The sequence below is a fragment of the Alternaria alternata genome, assembly GCF_001642055.1.
Source record: "Alternaria alternata strain SRC1lrK2f unplaced genomic scaffold CC77scaffold_7, whole genome shotgun sequence".
Taxonomy (NCBI): domain Eukaryota; kingdom Fungi; phylum Ascomycota; class Dothideomycetes; order Pleosporales; family Pleosporaceae; genus Alternaria; species Alternaria alternata.
This window is the reverse complement of record NW_017306196.1, coordinates 325,107-342,204: the sequence shown is the minus strand read 5'-3', so window position 1 is coordinate 342,204 and position 17,098 is coordinate 325,107. Positions and strand designations below refer to the sequence as shown.

The following is a 17,098-nucleotide window of genomic DNA, read 5'->3' as shown; positions in this document are numbered from 1 at the left end:
TATTTCTTATTATCCTTGACTTAGTTAAGGAAAGGCTAGCCCACAGCGAGATACTTTCATGGTAGGGAGCACAAGAAACCCCAAGCAAGATACTATGCAGGGCCTGCAAAGGAAAGAGGGCATTCTCGTGTTGTGAGACTGCACAACGTGGAACAAGGCGTTTTCTGCCGCCCGCAATTTATGTGCGACGTTGGCACATGGCGTTCATCTGGTGCGACCGTTGGTGAAGGCGACAGTCCAGAATCAAACAGCGTCCTCTCTGGTGGGTGTGTCAGAGAGAAACTGGGGGACAGTGAAGAGGCGTGACGCTCCATGTAGAATAAAGGAGGAAAGGAAGAAAGCAAGAGGGATAAAAACCTTCTCCACGTCGCTGATTGCTAGCAACGATTAAAGCGAACATGTCGTTTCCCAGCTGAGCCTATCTTCACTCAACCTGCGTGACCCCATCCCAACAAACACCTCCTTACCCTCCACAAGCTGTTAGATAGCGAAGGGTGAGAGCGGCAACATAGCCAGTGTCGGCCAGCCATATAGCAAATGTGAAGCCTGTATGCAAGCCTGCTGTACAACATGCACAACATCAGAGGACCCGAACGTATCGCTCCCCACAAACTCGCCAGGCCATGCTGTCTCACTCATCTCGGGATCTGCAGGCAGATAAACGAACGTCTCACGACGTCGACAGCCACTGCATCCCGTCTCGACCTGCAGCAGGCTCAGCCCAATCCAACGCTACGTCTGCGTCCAACGTCGTGCAGGGACAAGACATGCGCTGTAGGGCTGTTTCAAGGGCGCCCTGCTGTGCGAGTACCCAGGGACAGTAAGACATGGATGACTATTATAGGGGTTTACTTAGGTGTGTTGGGTGTAGCGAGTCGGGTGGTACGACTCTACGAAAATGCTGTGTCTAGCGAATGCGTGGCTTTTGTGTGACTATACGCAACCACCGCATGCATTCAGAAGTGCGAAAGGACCTTTGGAATTGCTGTCGGATGAGATCGAATGATTTGCTGACATGCATGAAGCGTCGCGGCGGCTCTACCTCCGTAAGACTAGCAGCGAAAGTGAGATTAGGCAGAAAGTGACAAAAAGTGTAGAGAATATTGATCTGATGATGGAAAGCCAAACCTTGTCATTGTGTTGTATTGCCGTAGCGTACCGCTACATTCGACAGCGCGAGAGATCACATTGTGATGAACCTTATCGTACAGTTTTAAATCGTGGAACGAGTGTCCCGTCTTGCCGCGGCAGGGCACAGACGAAGACAGCGGAAGCCTATCGTGACACGGAGTTCGGTCCCAGGTTTTTCGCTGTTATCCAGAGATGCTCGTCGAACTCAGTAAACCCAGCCACAACGTCGATCTTCGAGTTGAAAACCCAATTTCTTTTCGTATCGCTGCAGGCTGCATGGTGTTGAGAACTACGTTCTGCTGTCGCATATGCTTACTGCAGATCCGCAAACTTCCGTATGCACCACCAATATGCTGCGTGCGAAACATGGAACGATACAAAAAGGAAAAGCGAAGGATCATTTCTGATGCAGATATGATGTCACTGAGAGCATGTGCAAACAAGATGGGTCTGTATATCCGCCATGCACAGATTGTGATACAGAGAGGTTGGCAAGTGAGCCGAGTTTTGATGCAGGCATGAAATCCGTGATCCGGCGTCAAGTCGGATGTGGGGTCCTCCCAAGGCGGAAGTCGCAACCCAGAGGGCCGTTTGCCAGGTTGGAGGCCTTGCGACGCAGAGAGCCGTCGACTCGAACTGGTCCCCTCAAAGCCAAGGAAATGACTCCTGGTGATGTTGGGGAATAAAGTCCCCGGAAAATGACCTGTTGTTTGGATAGAGTTTGTCTGCGACGATTCCCGAGCCAATGGCGAGTTGTGGAGGAGCGTCCTTCCGATTCGGGGTATCCGGGCTGAGGGTTCTTGTGCAGATCGTTAAGGTTCGAGTCTAACCTCGAAAAAGATCTGCAGGGTCATCAGCGTTGCGAAAGCCTTTATTAGTGGGTCACTAGCGTGTGGGCAACCGATCTTTTCGCAGCTGTGAAAAGGTTGAGGAGAGGCCGTTGGACGACATTAGTTGGCTAGACGCCGCGGAGCATAAGGGTAGCGGTGGCGTGTTGATGGAAACGAGATTCCGGGATAAGCTTTGGAAGTGGTTGTTCCAGCTAGTATGGCTGGGCAAGCTGTCGTACCATGGATCAAAAGCGGGCAATAGTGCGTTTGGCACGAACTATGAGCTGACGGCGGGGTACCAATCCACAGTTCGCGACCGTTTCTTGTCGTCACGATTGCATGTGGAAAGCCACAAGTCTTGTATGGCTGTGAGAGATTGTAAGAGGTTGGAGATCGGCTGCACTTTCCATGGTTCGCATATACCGTTGAGGTCACGCAGGCGCATCACGCAAATGGCAAGTTGGTCAGATGAGTTTGTAATGATTCTTTGGATTGTTTTTGTTTTGCAAGTCCGCAGACTTCCGTAGAGTGTTGCAATTAAGAAAAATCAAAGGTTGATGCACCTTGAGTAAGGGCGGGTATCCATATTGCCGATTCCGGGCTGAAATCCCTATGTTTGAATGTCATCCTCCACATGCACTGCCAAACAATGAGGTTGCTAGTGACAAAGACATGAGGATGCTAGTGACAATGACAGAAGGAAATAGGCTGTAATCAGCCCATGTACCGAAGTAAATGCAGCCGATAGTATGTACAGAGAAAAAGAAAAGAAAAGTGTGCGACGATGCGCACCACTCCCAAACGCCCAGTTCCGTTCGTAGCCATGACGGCATGCGTCTATTGTTCCGTCGGACTTTTGGACTCCATGATGTCGTGGTCGTAGCCATAAGCGCCAAGCTCTAGAAATCCGGTGGCCTGATGGTATAGCAGGCCGAAGTAATGATCAAGGATTTGATCGGATGAACCATGAAAGAGAAGTATTAATGCAGTGACTATGACTCAAACTTGCGCTTCTCACCGCTTGCAGCGATGGCGAGTGCGTCCAAGCCACCGTATTGGGTGGCGGCGGGGTTGTAGCTGTAGTTGGCGGGGTCGGGGTACCGGGAGCTGGGAGAGAAGTCGATGAAGGCATCAGTAGACTGCACGGCGGGCGCCATGGAAAATCCGGAGGGGCTGAGGGGAAGCGTCGGATCAACCATGGAAAGCGATGACAAGGAAGGCATCGTCGACTGGAGGGGTGCCGGCTTGGGTCGCTTTGCCTGGTGTTTGGCCTTCTTGACGTCGCGGTCTCCACCCTTGGCCGCGTTGCGGCCACTCTGGTGAGTGCGGCGGTGCTGCTCCATGTTGTCCTTGCGGGTAAAGGCCTTGTTGCACTCGGGGCAGAAAGCATCCTTCTTGCCAGTGTGCTTCTTTGCGTGGCGGGCAGCATGGCCCGAGGTGGTAAAGAAGTCGTTGCACTGGAATTGCTTGGCCATAGGGCAAGGATAGCTGTTCTTCTTGGGTCGCGCGTTCAGGGCGGAGGGGTCCTGGTGTTGCTCGGAGAGCTGTTCGGGCCTGAAGTAGCCTGCCTGCGAGGGGTTGGCGTGGTAGGGGAGAGGGCCAGACTGGTGGTGCATGGGGAAGCCGAGATCCTTCTGGTGGTGGAAGAATCCATTTTGCGAGAAGACGGGCGAGTCCATGCCGGGCTCGTAGGAAAAGTCTGGAGTAATGGGCGAGGGCGTCTGCATGTTGGAGTCTGACGAGTCGCTGCGGACGAGGCGGGGTGGTGAGGGTTGGGGGGAGGAGGAGTAACTGGAGGTCCTAGACTGGAGGGAAGGAGTGATGGAGGGAAGTCGGACAAGTTGAGGAGGCGCCGGGCCGTCGTTTAGCAATGACACTCTGCGACCTGTCGAGTTCTTGCCGGACAAGGCGTCCATTTTGAGCAAACACGTGCCAGTGGGGGAATGCGACCAAATTCGCAGTAGGAGCGCAGCGCAAGCACGTGAGAGTGAAGGCCGGGTGGTTGAGGCGCTTTATACAGGGTGATGTGAGGGTGATGTGGAAGTGTGAAGGCTTGTGACGTCGACACGACAGCGAGAGAGATTGTTTGGGTGAGGGGAGGTTGTCGTGAGTGTTTTGGGAGAGAGCTTACTGGAGCACCACACGAGAGATGCGGGACTGGGAGCAAGTTATATTGGGCAAGGCACAAGCAGGGCAGAAGCACAGGGTTCTCAGGTCCTAGGATCAGGGCACTATCAGGGACTGAGAATTGCATGCGTGGAGATGGGAAAGTGCAGTCCGCCCTAAGACGCTAGCGTGCTGTACAGTGGCAGGGGCCCCGGCGATCAGCCCTCGCGAGGCGATGCGCTACTTAGTGGAAGGAAGAGCGACCAGGAAGCGGCGTCAGCGCATGCCACGGCGGACCAAACGACCGCGAGCGCCCCCAGTGGGTGATTTGGGTTGGGAAGAAGCTTCTGCGGTACTGAAATCGACATGGGTGCTGGGGGAGCAACGACGTGCAGCAGCAGCAAAAGAAAATAGACGCAAGATTGGCTTGTCAAGGTTGTCAGCGTCGGCCAATGCTACCGCGGCGGACAGGTGCCGTCTGCTCAGGAGAGATCGAGATCGTGAGGGCAGTTTCAAGGAACTCTGCGACCTTCGGGCGCCAATGGCAAGAAACAGGCCCTGTGCCAGCTCACACCCGCACACTCCGTCGGCCTACTTCCGGTGCTTGTCGGCGTCAAAGAGTCAGTTGTTTTGTTTGATGTTGTTGTCGCGCAGGGCGGTATAGCCCAACTCTAATCAATCCATCAAGCCATGCGATGCGATGCGCGCGCTGTCTTGTCTTGTTGCGCCAGGCCGCGCGCGCACGCTGCTGCTGTGTATACAGCTGCTAGACACGTACTGACGGGCTGTCATACCGGCCTCCAACCGGCCCAGGGTCTGCGTCCCTCAGCGTCCAGCATCCAGCGTCCGCATCTGGAGGCGCACTCGGTACTCGAAAAACGACGCGCCGGCATAACGTCGCTAGGTCTGATGTAATACAAAATCAGGGTCTTCTCCGCTAGTCGATCCCTGTCAGCCGTTTAGCTCTATCCGCCTTTGCTCTAGCGCCCCACTCGACGTTGAGCAGTGATCGGGACAGCTGGTGGGGATCGGTCACAGTGCCCTCTGCGATGACGTCGGGCTGCCGCCATCATTCGTCTCCAGCCACAGCCCCTGGCGCTCTGTTTAGCGCCAAAAGACCCATAGACTCCTCTGGCCAGACTCCTGACTTGGACGCCGTCCTCGAAACGGCAGCCGCGCAGCACTGACCGAGCCCCTCCATCGAGTTTTTGCACCCCATCGACGTGATCTTCCCACCTTAGCCTGCCTCGTTTCTTTTCACTTTGCGCGGCCACCACCCATCCGGTCCTTTTCTAACAACCTGATCGCGATCACTTCCTCCCCAAGCAGCAAAGCCCATCGTGGTTTTATGCAGGGCCCGCCCAAGTCACCCTTCGTGCCGCCGATTGACCCGGCGTCAATCTTCTCTTACAAACGCTGATGTCACTCTGCCCCATACCGCACGCCTCGCTTTCGGCACCGGTCGCCACTACCGCACTGCCTAATCGGGAAGCTCACGATACCTACCTCCCTGCCTGAAGACTGTTTTACCAAATTTTTCAACGGCGAGATCGGCGTACAGCCACATGTGCCAGCCAGGTGGAGCAGGCTTACCTTGCTCGATACGATGCCCAATATTGCGATTGCACTCTAATCGATGCCCGTCCTTTTCCTCGCCCTCTCAGCAGTTCAGCAAGGGCGCCACGCAGCCACGTGGACCAGAGCTTCGGTGCTCCTGATCGTCCCGCCCAGCATCTGAGAGATCGAGATGGAAATGCGATCTTGACCAGTATTGACCAATGCCAGCCTCGTCTTCAGCCATTGATGCTCCTGAAATGTTCCATGGTCCAGCACACCTGGTCTATGCCACTGCTGCTTTTGCTTCGTCAATCTGGCACCTGACGCTCTTCTGCCAGTGCTCCCTCAAAGTCAAATTGCTTTTCCGACACATCGTCCCCTCGAGCAATCTTCTTCGTACACTACTGCCCAGAATGCCTCTACTGCCATTGGTCCCCTACGCCGCGGCCGCTGAAAGTCCCTGCAGAATGTGTTGATGGCGCTTTCACAAGCGCGAAAGCTCCAACGCCTTGCGGCCTCAGCCATCCACAGAATCAATGCCTCTCGCACGTCAAATTGCCCTTGCATCCTGGTGTTTCCTTTTACCTGCAATCCAAACACAAAAATTGCGCCAACTTGCACACCAACACTAACAATTACTGCGAACGATCTCGATCCCGATGCACTATCACTGTGAACTATTGTCGCGAAAGAAGTGCAATTCCCCCTTAAATCCGCCTAATTGCCGTCTTTGAGAAAGCCGAAGTCTCTATTCTTGGCTGGTACATACCCCACTCGGTATCCGTTAGCATGCCGTCTGCCATGTGTCGAATGAGAAGCGATGGACCCTTCTCCGATGCGGCGTTCTCATGGTTGACGCTAGGTCTGCTTGCACGCGCTCGACATTTCGTAACCAAGAACTCATACACGGCGCTCCATCAATACTGATTATCCTGCCTACGGCTATTCATCTCTCGCTAGCAGCAGATCGGTACGGGTGCGCCTCCAGTCGCATCAATCACAATTACAGCTGCAAGATATCAGCGCGGCATACACATCCGCCTCCCTTGCAAGGCCTGCTGCCGTAATTGGGAACACCCCGGCTGCATGGATCAATGGGCACATGTTCCTACCCAGTCACGCCATGCCCAGCTTCCTTCAGCTACTGCTTTCGTCTTTGCTGTCCCTGATCTCAAGAATGGACCCTTTGAATGTTCTCCGTCCACCTCGATTCGTGCCGTTGTCGCAACACTGTCCCCGCTCCAATCACAAGGTTTATACATAACATGTACGACATGGAGATCATGAATGCCATGCTCGGCAGGACACGTCAGGCGATCTACGAAATGAGCATACGTCACGGAAAACCGTTAAGCGACGCGGTTCGAGACCACTTATTCCGCAGCGCCAACGTTTCCGAAGATATTCGGGCTCGTGTAAGAGCTGTGTTTTCGTAGGTAGATAGCCGAACCTAGTAAACTGTATTCGCTCATATTTCCACGTTCGAACTACGGCAGGCGCAAACTTCAAACTTTAGCTTACAGTAGCTTCCACGCCCTCTATTGATATTTGCCGTGTCGTGCTCAAAACAAAAACCCGTTGATTACAGGGTCCTCAAACACACGACGCCGACCCCTCCAGATGCGAGGAGCTGGCTCCGTAATGAGGGTCTGCTGCTGAATACCCCGCATCGAGACTTCTCATTGGTCAGAATGCCCGGAGTTGCTGTCCGTGAGGCGTCGACCGTTGCCGAGTAGCCGTGGCACACCTGGTGACAGAGTGCGCTAGTTTGTCCCGCCTCCCCGCCTAAGCTACAACGGAGAGATCATCCACGTGGGAACTGGATATTGTACCACTTGCTTTTGTTCTCAACCCCTTCATAGCACTGAGCGATATCAGGATTGTACCCAATACTCCGGCGGTCCACCGTGTAATAATATGTACCAGGTTCTCGACTCGACTCAACTCAACCCAAGGTTCACATTTGCGTGGGGCGGCTCTCCGCAGCCGCATCTATGCTTCATGAAGATCTCCAATCCTTTCTGCGCGGGCCATGTCACCTCTCAACAACACTGGGTTGTGGTTCTGCCAGATCAATTACGCCATCTTTGGACCCTTTTGACATTGTCATGATGCATGTCGGAAGAGGTCTTTAGCTTGTTTACATGGGGGCTGGTTGTTTAATGCCGTGCCCAGATCATTGACCAGATGCAGATCCAGGCCACAGTATGACCTATTCCGTTTACAGGATATACGACTTATCCCGGGGTATACTCTTTGCGTGGCTTACGTCGGCTGGGGCATCGTATCATCGTGGTTATTGAACTCTGCCAAGGCTTCAATTCACGAACAATGACAAAGCATTTCCACCGGTAGCGATCAAGGCGTCCGCTGTCAAACCATCATATGATGCGACTACGATTCGTGGAGCCGCGGACACGCAGCATCGACGTGAAACGTGCATTACTCATTCTTCAATCGCTACCTGCAAACTTTTGCTCAGAGTAACTGAGGCGAATGTTGACAGTTGCTTCAGATCGCAGAGCCACACAGCTGCATCTTCGCAATCTGTGTGTGACCTCATTACACCGAGCAACATCACCGAAGAAGACCCACTCGCAGTCACGGCCATGATGACCGGCATAAGCGAGAGAATTACATCAAGTACATCGGGTATTTCCTCCGTATCGCATCACCAGTCATATCACATTGCGTCGCATCGCATTGCGCCCTGACCCAACTGACCCCTTGTCTCCTTCACTTGTAGCCATCTCGGTGTTTTGACTCGTGGTGCTCCACCACCACAACATGCGATATACTAACGCGAAAGCGAGAAACTTACGCGTTCGTTCGCTTAATCGCTGAACTGGGTTCTTTGTTACCCAGAGGGTCCACTTCCAACGTTTGATGTTTTATCGCTGCAACAAGAGGGCAAGTTTACATCCCATGATCTCCCACTTTTGAGCGCCTCAAGACATGGATCCTGACTCGACATCTCTCTGACCGATTGCTGGCTGTTGGTGTACCCGGGAACCCACATGATTTTCAACGGTTTCGTCGACTTGTCTGCCATATCTATTTTGGCAATATCTCTCCGGTTCAAGAGTGGTCACGGAGAAAGATTCCTTATCGTTGTGCATACCGCGGAGCAGGAAAACGCACTGTATTCCTCACATTCTCATCACTCTGCCCATCACCAAGATAAAGACGGTGATTTGTTCGTGAATGCATAGCGTAATTTGTCTAACGTCTTATAGCAGTGTGAACTGAATGGTTGTATGCGGCTATAATTCCCGAAGTAAGTGTAAGAGTGACATATAGCGGAACATGTAAGCCCGCGTCAGCTTCTCTTGGTACTGCCTTGGGTTTCGTACACTTTTTCATCAGTATTACGACCTCACAAACTGATTTCATCAAGGGTCTGTTCGGTTATGCAATACTATACACTCTCTGTACACCAATGTAGAACGCAAGGTTGGAAGACAGGATAAGCGGACATGCATGCACCACGTTTCGGAAGTAAACCTTCGATTTTCTGATTACTGTAAGACTACTAGACTATTCCAGGTCTCCCTTGCTACACAACCCTGGACATGGACGTGGCGATGCATCACGGCTCGCACACAAGCCATGTCTCGTTGATGTGTCCAATACGCGCTCTTGGAGTTGGGCTAACGGGTGAGCTGAACGATAGGTTTGCAGCGGGGGGAATCTGAGCCGTCTACAGGATCTTGGACCCTCTTAGCTGGGGCGCCTATAGGATACTAGTTCTTCTCAACCAGCATCACCGTTGTAGAACTCGGATTCGAAAGCCGACGCGGCCTTGATTGGATATTTGAAGTAAGACGAAGCCAGTTGAACTTGTTGGGTGTCGGAGACGGCCGATGGAATAGTGAATATTGTTGGTTGTAATACGAGGTTCTTGGGGGTCATGAGCAAGTCCCGGTTTCCTTTATCCTGTTCTCTACTTTCCCTTTCGAAGAAGAATTGACTGCACCCAGATACGGCAATGTAACGTCAGATGAATCAATGGCGAATTTTCCACATCAGATTATGAGTCAGTACAATTATATAGAGAAGCCAGGGAAATGTGAAGATGAAGCTATAGCAATGCTCATCTATATGCCGAACAACTAAACGATACAACTCTTCCTACCGTCACGTTCCTTGCTGGATGAACATAAGCTACAGGCCAAGTTTCATTCTCTGTTATCCATCTCGTAATATGACAATAGTAGCAACTCCTCAATTTCTCTCTCGCTGAATGCGAATGATAGTAGAAGAATAATCAATATAGCCGGATTGTTATGAACTATTCATCACGGCCCAGATGCATTACCCCACGCATCCGATATGTAGTTACCATATCTGGTATGACTGCTGCTCTTTTCTTCTCTGACGCTGTTGTGCGATCACTACCATCTCGACTTTATGCATATAATATAGCTTGAGACGGCATATGGATCAATTGAGTAGATCAGTAGTGTGTTCTTGGTGACTTGAGTTGAACAGGACGCGCATCTATTCTACGAGACAGAAAGCGAACTGAAAAGAAGACGGTCGTAACATGATGTTGTCTGGATGAAAGTACTCAAACATGGACTGGTGCTGGAGACAGACTACAAGTTTGAGTCAAGAAAGTATACGCAGAGCAACCACCATGTCTACAAGCGATACAGTCTGAGGATTGGCTATGTCAGCAGCCATAAGGAGAATCTGCCACTTGCGGAATGTAGATCGGACAAAGGGTAGATGCGAATCAGATTTCTCACTTCGAGCATTTGCAAAGACTTAGCAACAACAATGAACGAAACTAACCGCCTTGGTCTATCGGAATTGTCCATTACAAGGGTATGGGATATCTACAGTAAAACTCAAGCTATGGACAAGCGAATAACGCCACTGGACGAACCGTGTCAAGAATACCATACAAGACTCACTCCTGGCACCTGTTTTTTTTCTGCAACTAAAGAAGGAACCAGCTACTCGCTATCGTCATCGCCGATAAGTTTCGCGTAGTCCTCCATAGAAGCGAAAGTGGGCAGGTTCTTGAGCTTCCTCTTCTTCTTCTTGCCGCCCTCCTTGTCCTCATCACCATCACCTTCCAGGTTAAGTTCGACTGGAACATCGGCATCGCTGTCCATGAATGCATCTTCATCGTCAAGGTCGAAGTTTTCAAAGTCATCGTCGTCGTCTGCCTGGTGATGGCCACCGACAGCCTCGTCCTCTTCATCGGCATCGACATCCTCCCCATCGTCACTGCCTAGGTTGAGTTCGACACCACCGTCCATGCCTCCAGCCTCATCGTCGCTCATCATGTCGTCCATATCGAAATCGCTGAGGTCATCATCGTCACCTCCGTCACCTTCAACGTCTGGACGACTCTTGACAAGCGCCTGCCAGATCTCATCCTCATCACCACTGTCCTCTTCACTGTCATCCTTCCTGCGGTCCTTCTTCTTCGTCTTCTTGTCAGCTTGCTTGGCTTTGCCAGCCTTTTCGAAGTATGTGTGGAAGAAGACTTCATCGACACGGACATCGTCGACCTTGCGTCGCCAGAACTGCTCGGAGTTGAGTGGGTCGTGCGTGCGGTCGCCATCGCGGTCGGTGATGAGGTAAGATGCGGCCTTGGAAGTTCCAGACATAGGCTGCATGATGGAGGAGCCATGGACACCTTGAGCCTTGGTCTTTGCGTTGCGGAAAGAGAACTTGTCAAGGAAGTTCATAAGAGTGTAGATGGTCGGGTCAGGCTTTTCTTTGATGGGTTCTTGATTGACAATCTTGGAGGCCAGCACGTGGACAGAGGGGTGGTAGTGTGCTTGAAGCGGTAGTAGCTCCCACAGACAAGACAGGTCAGCATGCGCGTGTTCTGGGTCTCGTTTCCTGGAGTCATAGGTAACTTGTTCAGGCTTCTCTTCTTCCTTCTTAGTCGTTGGCTCCTTGTCCTCGTCGACATCCTCGTAGTGCTCGTCGCCGCTGTCGTCAGCATGGTCTTCTGGAGTCGACAACATGGACTTGATGGTAGGGAAGGTAACTATCAGTTCGTTGACGAGGTACAAGACACCGCAGATGAAAGGTGGCTCGTGCATGTGGATGATCTGCAGTAAACGCTTGACGAAAGCCTTGACACGCTTGATGCTAGTATCGGCCTTGAGCGAGCGGTACAACAAGTTCAGGAACATGATATGCTTCGAAGTTGTCATAAGTCGTGGGTCCAATAGAGACTCGTAAAGAGTTCGATAGAAGCGATCCGCAGAGTAATGCTTCGTCGCGGAGATTTGCTGAATGAGCGTCATGGCCTGGATGCTGGTGTTGAAGTTGGAAGAATGTGTCACTTCGAAGATCATGTTCAGCTGTTCTTCGAACTTGGCGTCGTCGGTTTTGGCAAATGGGAAGGCACGGTTAACACCTGTCAAGACGGCGGATATCAGCTTCTCTCGCGACTCGTCCTCAACCTTAAAGGCCATGGTAGCCGCTTTTTCAGCCTTCTGCTTCGCCATCTTTCCAGGCTGACCGCCACCTCCTTGAACGTGTCCGTACTTGTTTATCCTCTTCTCCTCCTTCTCATGCTCTCTCTGCTTCTTCAGTAGACCGAGGAAAACGCTGAAGTATATCTCCAAAAGCTTATTGGCGACTTCAGGCTCCTTCAAGCTGAGAACGGTTTGGTTGAGAGTGATGATGGCGTAGTACTTGGCTATGCCGTTCTGATTCGGTCGGAAAATAAGGTCGGACTCGATGGAGCTAATGATGACGTTCTTCATGAGCGGGTGTGTGTTCTGGAGCTGGAGCAGCAGGTAGGATGCCCTCGATGCGACCTTCTTTTCCTTGTCTCCAAGCTTGTTGATGAGCAGTCGCAAAAGGTTTTCTTCCTGTTCCGGCTTCTCCTTCAGCAACTCCCAGACGTAGGTTACAGCACGGTTGCGCGAGTACTCGACTTCGTCGTTGGACCATGTCTCGAGGATCTTCAGCAGCTCAAAGTATTGTTTCTTTAGCCAATCCTCGTATGCCCACACAATCAGATGGGTTTTCTGGAGAGCGCCTGGCAGCTTATCGCCTGCCTTCCACTGCACGTTCTTTCCTTGCAGTGCAGCGGTCAAGCCTGGCTGCCGTGCAAAAGCCTTCAACTTTCGGTCCGGAGGCAGCAGAACGCCCTGACCCAGCAGATCCTTCAGCGCAGCCAAAGCCTGCATGGCAGCATTTCTGCTCTTCTTTTGCGAAAGGCCCATGAGCTGTCCAAAAGCCTTTTGCGTGTGCAGCGGCGACTCTTGAACCAACAAGGTCAGTGCAGACACCTTATCCTCCATGGTACCAGAGTCCATGACGGTCGCCATGAACTTGTGTGACGAGTCCTTGGCCAAGTGCGACGATGCATACTCCTTGGCCTCCGTGTCGAGGAGTTGGATGGCATATTCGTGGATGGCGTCGATGATGTAACGGGGCGGGATCGTGGGATTGTCGACAGTCGGAAGCTGTGGCAGTTCTATCGTATGCCATTCCGGCTGCGGCTTGAGAAGCTACTGCAAATTAGCATCGTTATGCATCAAATATTTGTCCTGATGATGCGCACCAGCTGCGACCGCGATTTCTTGCTCTCGCCATCTTTGCGCTGGTCTTTCTTGTCATTTCGCGCGCCGTCCTTGGTGCCGTTCTTCGCGCTCATCCGACTCTTATCCGGAGAAGGCTTCGTAAAGCCATCTTTGGTCTCGGCATGGGTTCGCTTCTTCCCCATTTGATTTGGTTGGTGTCGCGAAAGGTGGAGCTACAAGGTCCGTCAGAGAAGAAACTCTGACCCGTCACGACCTTGGAAAGATTCCACGCCTGCCAGAGCACTGAGTCGAGATTTTGAGAGCCTTGGCATCGGCGTTTTGTGTGGCTAACGGCTTGTGGGCTAGCGTGGTGGAGCCCTCATCGTGGTGCATATTGTGACCTAGGTGCGGACTTTGAAAGCACCTCCGTGCGGCCATACTGTGACTCAACTGGTCGCTTTATTTCAGGGTCTTCTAGAGAACGCATCCTTTCGGTCCTAACTTCGTCATACCAAGACTACCAATTGGTATACGTTGTCACCACCAACACACACACCCCGCCAACTACCCCGCCAGCTCGCATATGCTGGAGTAGGACAAGGGCGCAAGGACCACGACTGTCAGCCTACATCATGGCTACCCAAGCTGGCGACGAGGATAAGAAAATATCCATCACACCCCTTCTCAAGCGACTCTGGCATGAGTCACCCACAACCAAACCAACAGCCGACGAGATAGCAGCAGCCCTCGCCTTGATATTCACAAACAGCCTATCCGAAGTCCAAACAGGAGCCTTGTTGACATGTCTCCATTTCACAGACCAAGACAGACAAGCTGAAGTATTAGCCAAATGTTCCAAGGCGATGCGGGACTACGCCACTGGCATTGATGTCAAAGGTCTTCAAGAACTCATCAGCCAACGAGGAAGGAAAGAGGGTGGCTACCATGGAGGCTTGTGCGACATAGTTGGCACAGGAGGTGATTCCCACAACACTTTCAACATCAGCACCACATCGTCCATCCTCGCCAGCGCTCTTCTTATGATCGCAAAGCACGGAAACAAAGCATCAACATCACGTTCTGGCTCAGCAGACCTTCTGTCCTGCGCACCTCCGAAGCCACCGGTCATCACTGCCATCGCACCCAATACCATCCACGAAATTTACTCAAAGACAAACTACGCTTTCCTGTTTGCCCCTATTTTCCATCCGGGAGCTAGACACGCTGCTTCCATCCGAAGGCAACTGGGCTGGCGCACTATCTTCAACCTTCTCGGGCCTTTGGCGAACCCGCTACATGATTTGATTGAAGCGCGCGTTCTAGGTGTAGCAAGGAAAGAGATTGGACCTGATTTCGCCGAGTCGCTGAAGCAGTCTGGTTGCAAGAAGGGTATGGTCATCTGCGGCGACGAGGAATTGGATGAACTCTCATGCGCTGGACCAACGCATTGCTGGCGAATAGTCGAGGATGATACCACAGGCGAGGCTAACATCAACTACTTCACTGTTACACCAGCGGACTTTGGGCTTCCCGAGCACCCTCTTAGTGAAGTCAGCCCTGGGCAGTCACCCGAACAGAATGCGCAAATTCTCATGAAGATTCTGATGGGCGAGGTTCCGCCAGATGATCCAATCTTGCATTTCGTTTACATTAACACTGCGGCATTGTTCGTCGTCAGTGGTATCTGTGACGCGGACACGAGCAACATGGGAGAGGGTGACGATGGAAATGTCATCAAGGAGGTTGGCCCAGGAGGTGGACGCTGGAAAGAAGGTGTCAGGAGAGCCAAATGGGCGATCTCGAGTGGAGCCGCATACAGCGAGTGGCAAAAGTTTGTCGAAGTCACAAACAGCGTTGCATAAGTTACGTCAACGAAACATTCTGATTAGACTACTCGAATCCACAGACGCTATCATGAAAGGATCCCATCGTTTGTCAAAGATGATCAACTGACGCTTCGAACCCACGAAAACCTGTCTCTCGTCTTATCCCTTAGTCCCACACCGCTGTTTTCGTATTTCAGCTATTCGTGCTTCCGTCTCGTCCCATCAGGCCCAAACCTAAATTCTGCTTTTTTCTTCAGTCCATCCAGAAGCTGCCGGACTTCCAGCACGATCGCATCCCACTTTTTGGCTCGTCTAGAATCATCTCCTGTTGTTCAGAACTCCGGCACTGACCAGTGGTCAACTCTTCTTCATTCTATGCAAAGTGTAGCATCTCAAGCTTCTTCGCGGTCACTGCAATAGCCCTAAACGCCTCTACTAGGGCGATGACTTCTTCGGTAGGGGTCAGATATAACGACGTTGACTGTATGTGATACGTCAGACGGCGCAAATTGGCAAAGTTCACCGCGATGAACTGAAGAGATTGGCAGCCATTCTATATCTCGCGTTCGGAGCTCCTGATAGTAACCGTTATCATACGTGCTAGTGCCGAAGGGAGGCGATGAACGTGGTTTATGGTACGAATATGGCTTACCCTGTATAACTCAGGATGTGATCAAGTTCATCATGCATCGGAAAACTCACTTCGACTTCGTTACGTCCGGACACCAGATCCATGAGCTCCATCCTTATAGCTTTGTTGATGCACAGCAAGTTTCACTCAATAAAAACGCGGCTGTTACAACCGATGATATCTCCATTATCCAGCTCAGCAAGTATTTCCCGGAAGCCTCGGTATGAGAGCAAATTATTAATCTTCCGTCGCACCTGGAATTCTCCAAGAGACGTGTGCACCCTCATGGGCCACTCGGCATCGGCGAAGAAGATGATGTGGGAGGTATCAGTACAGGTAGAGTCGCTGCGGCAGTCAATCCAAACATGGCCTCAACGGGTATGTTGAGGTCTGAGTAGACTATATGACGCAACTAGGCTGAGAGACGAGAGATAATATCAGACTATATATCTGGAAGTGTGCCCGTGAATGGCATCGAGTGCATTGCTGGAATTGATGTGGCCAATAACTGTTTCAGTAGCTCTGGAAGTGCGTTCATATGTAGGTAATGCGTCCCTTCGTCTTACTTGTTTGTGTCATGACTGATAGGGATGTGATTGAAATTGAGATAAAGCGCTAGTTTTGCAACTAAACATGAATGAGAGTGTGCAAGGTGAGATCTGATAGTGTTGAGAAAGAAACTATGGAGAACGTGGAGGTTACCTATGGATAATGGCTTACAGCGAGTGCAGGCAAGAAAGTTACTTATGGTCTATGTGCCCTCACGTTATTCGCCATGGCAGTGCTATATTTCACTGCTGGTACTCGAGATACGATTCACTGTGCCTTTCAACAGTGCGTTGTGAATCAGATAATGGGATTTGTATCCTGGCGTGTTAAGGTAGAACGGGTCCGTCGCATTCGTAGAACCTGTTGACGATGGTGCAAGACGGTATTGGCGAGGTATGTCGGATCGTCAGAGATGTTGTTGAGAGTTTCTCACGCTTAGCCGTCAGATAGATAATCTTCGCGGATTTGTCGACATTTCAGAGGAACATGTAAGCTTTCTGAAAGATATGTCAAAGATTGTGGCTTGATAGGTCGAAACCATCGCTGCCTGCCCGCCTCTTGTGTCGCATTTCATCTTGGATGTTAGACATGTGGTAAGCCAGACCCACACGCAAAGCCCCTTCTAACGTGATCGCGCCGGCGCCACTGTGCCCACATATGATCAATCGCTGATCCTGCGGGGAGTCGAAAATAGGCGGTGCGCTGAGGACTGCGCCCTGTAGGGCGTTGCATCTTCATGAGAATGTTGTAAGAGTGTTGGCGGCCTGGCGAGGTTGAGAAGAGGTGTCTCGCAGTCTTGCCTGTCACTTCCTTGGCGCGCTGCATGCAGCAAGCGCGCCATCTGTTGAACCTTGGAATCGCGACCCCCTATGCGCATGTCAATTGAACCTGCGCCTGAAAGATCAACGTTACTCAACGGACGTCCCGACATCTCGATCGCAGCAACCCGCTCGCATCACATCA

At 51.7% G+C, this 17,098-nt stretch overlaps 4 protein-coding genes across 4 annotated transcripts; 2 read left to right on the top strand and 2 right to left on the bottom strand.

Moving 5' to 3' along the window:
- Positions 1-2,720: 2,720 nt before the first annotated feature.
- On the bottom strand, positions 2,721-4,089 carry CC77DRAFT_768770 (hypothetical protein). Its single transcript, XM_018533124.1, has one exon. It carries the CDS (start codon positions 3,875-3,877, stop codon positions 2,954-2,956), a length of 924 nt encoding a protein of 307 aa, XP_018387411.1. The 5' UTR covers positions 3,878-4,089; the 3' UTR covers positions 2,721-2,953.
- A 1,763-nt stretch (positions 4,090-5,852) lies between these two features.
- Positions 5,853-6,522, top strand: CC77DRAFT_1018992 (hypothetical protein). The gene has a single exon (XM_018524733.1). It carries the CDS (start codon positions 5,882-5,884, stop codon positions 6,098-6,100), a length of 219 nt encoding a protein of 72 aa, XP_018387410.1. The 5' UTR covers positions 5,853-5,881; the 3' UTR covers positions 6,101-6,522.
- A 3,897-nt stretch (positions 6,523-10,419) lies between these two features.
- CC77DRAFT_959705 (CBF-domain-containing protein) lies at positions 10,420-13,569 on the bottom strand. Its single transcript, XM_018535582.1, has 2 exons — positions 13,171-13,569; positions 10,420-13,117 (listed from the first exon to the last, which is right to left on the bottom strand). Exons 1-2 carry the CDS (start codon positions 13,330-13,332, stop codon positions 10,586-10,588), a joined length of 2,694 nt encoding a protein of 897 aa, XP_018387409.1. The 5' UTR covers positions 13,333-13,569; the 3' UTR covers positions 10,420-10,585.
- Positions 13,570-13,761: 192 nt separating this feature from the next.
- Positions 13,762-14,991, top strand: CC77DRAFT_932747 (anthranilate phosphoribosyltransferase; the record flags this gene model as incomplete). The annotated part of the gene is made up of 1 exon (XM_018534272.1): positions 13,762-14,991. The coding sequence occupies one exon, from the start codon at positions 13,762-13,764 to the stop codon at positions 14,989-14,991; it is 1,230 nt and encodes a 409-aa protein (XP_018387408.1).
- Positions 14,992-17,098: the final 2,107 nt, after the last annotated feature.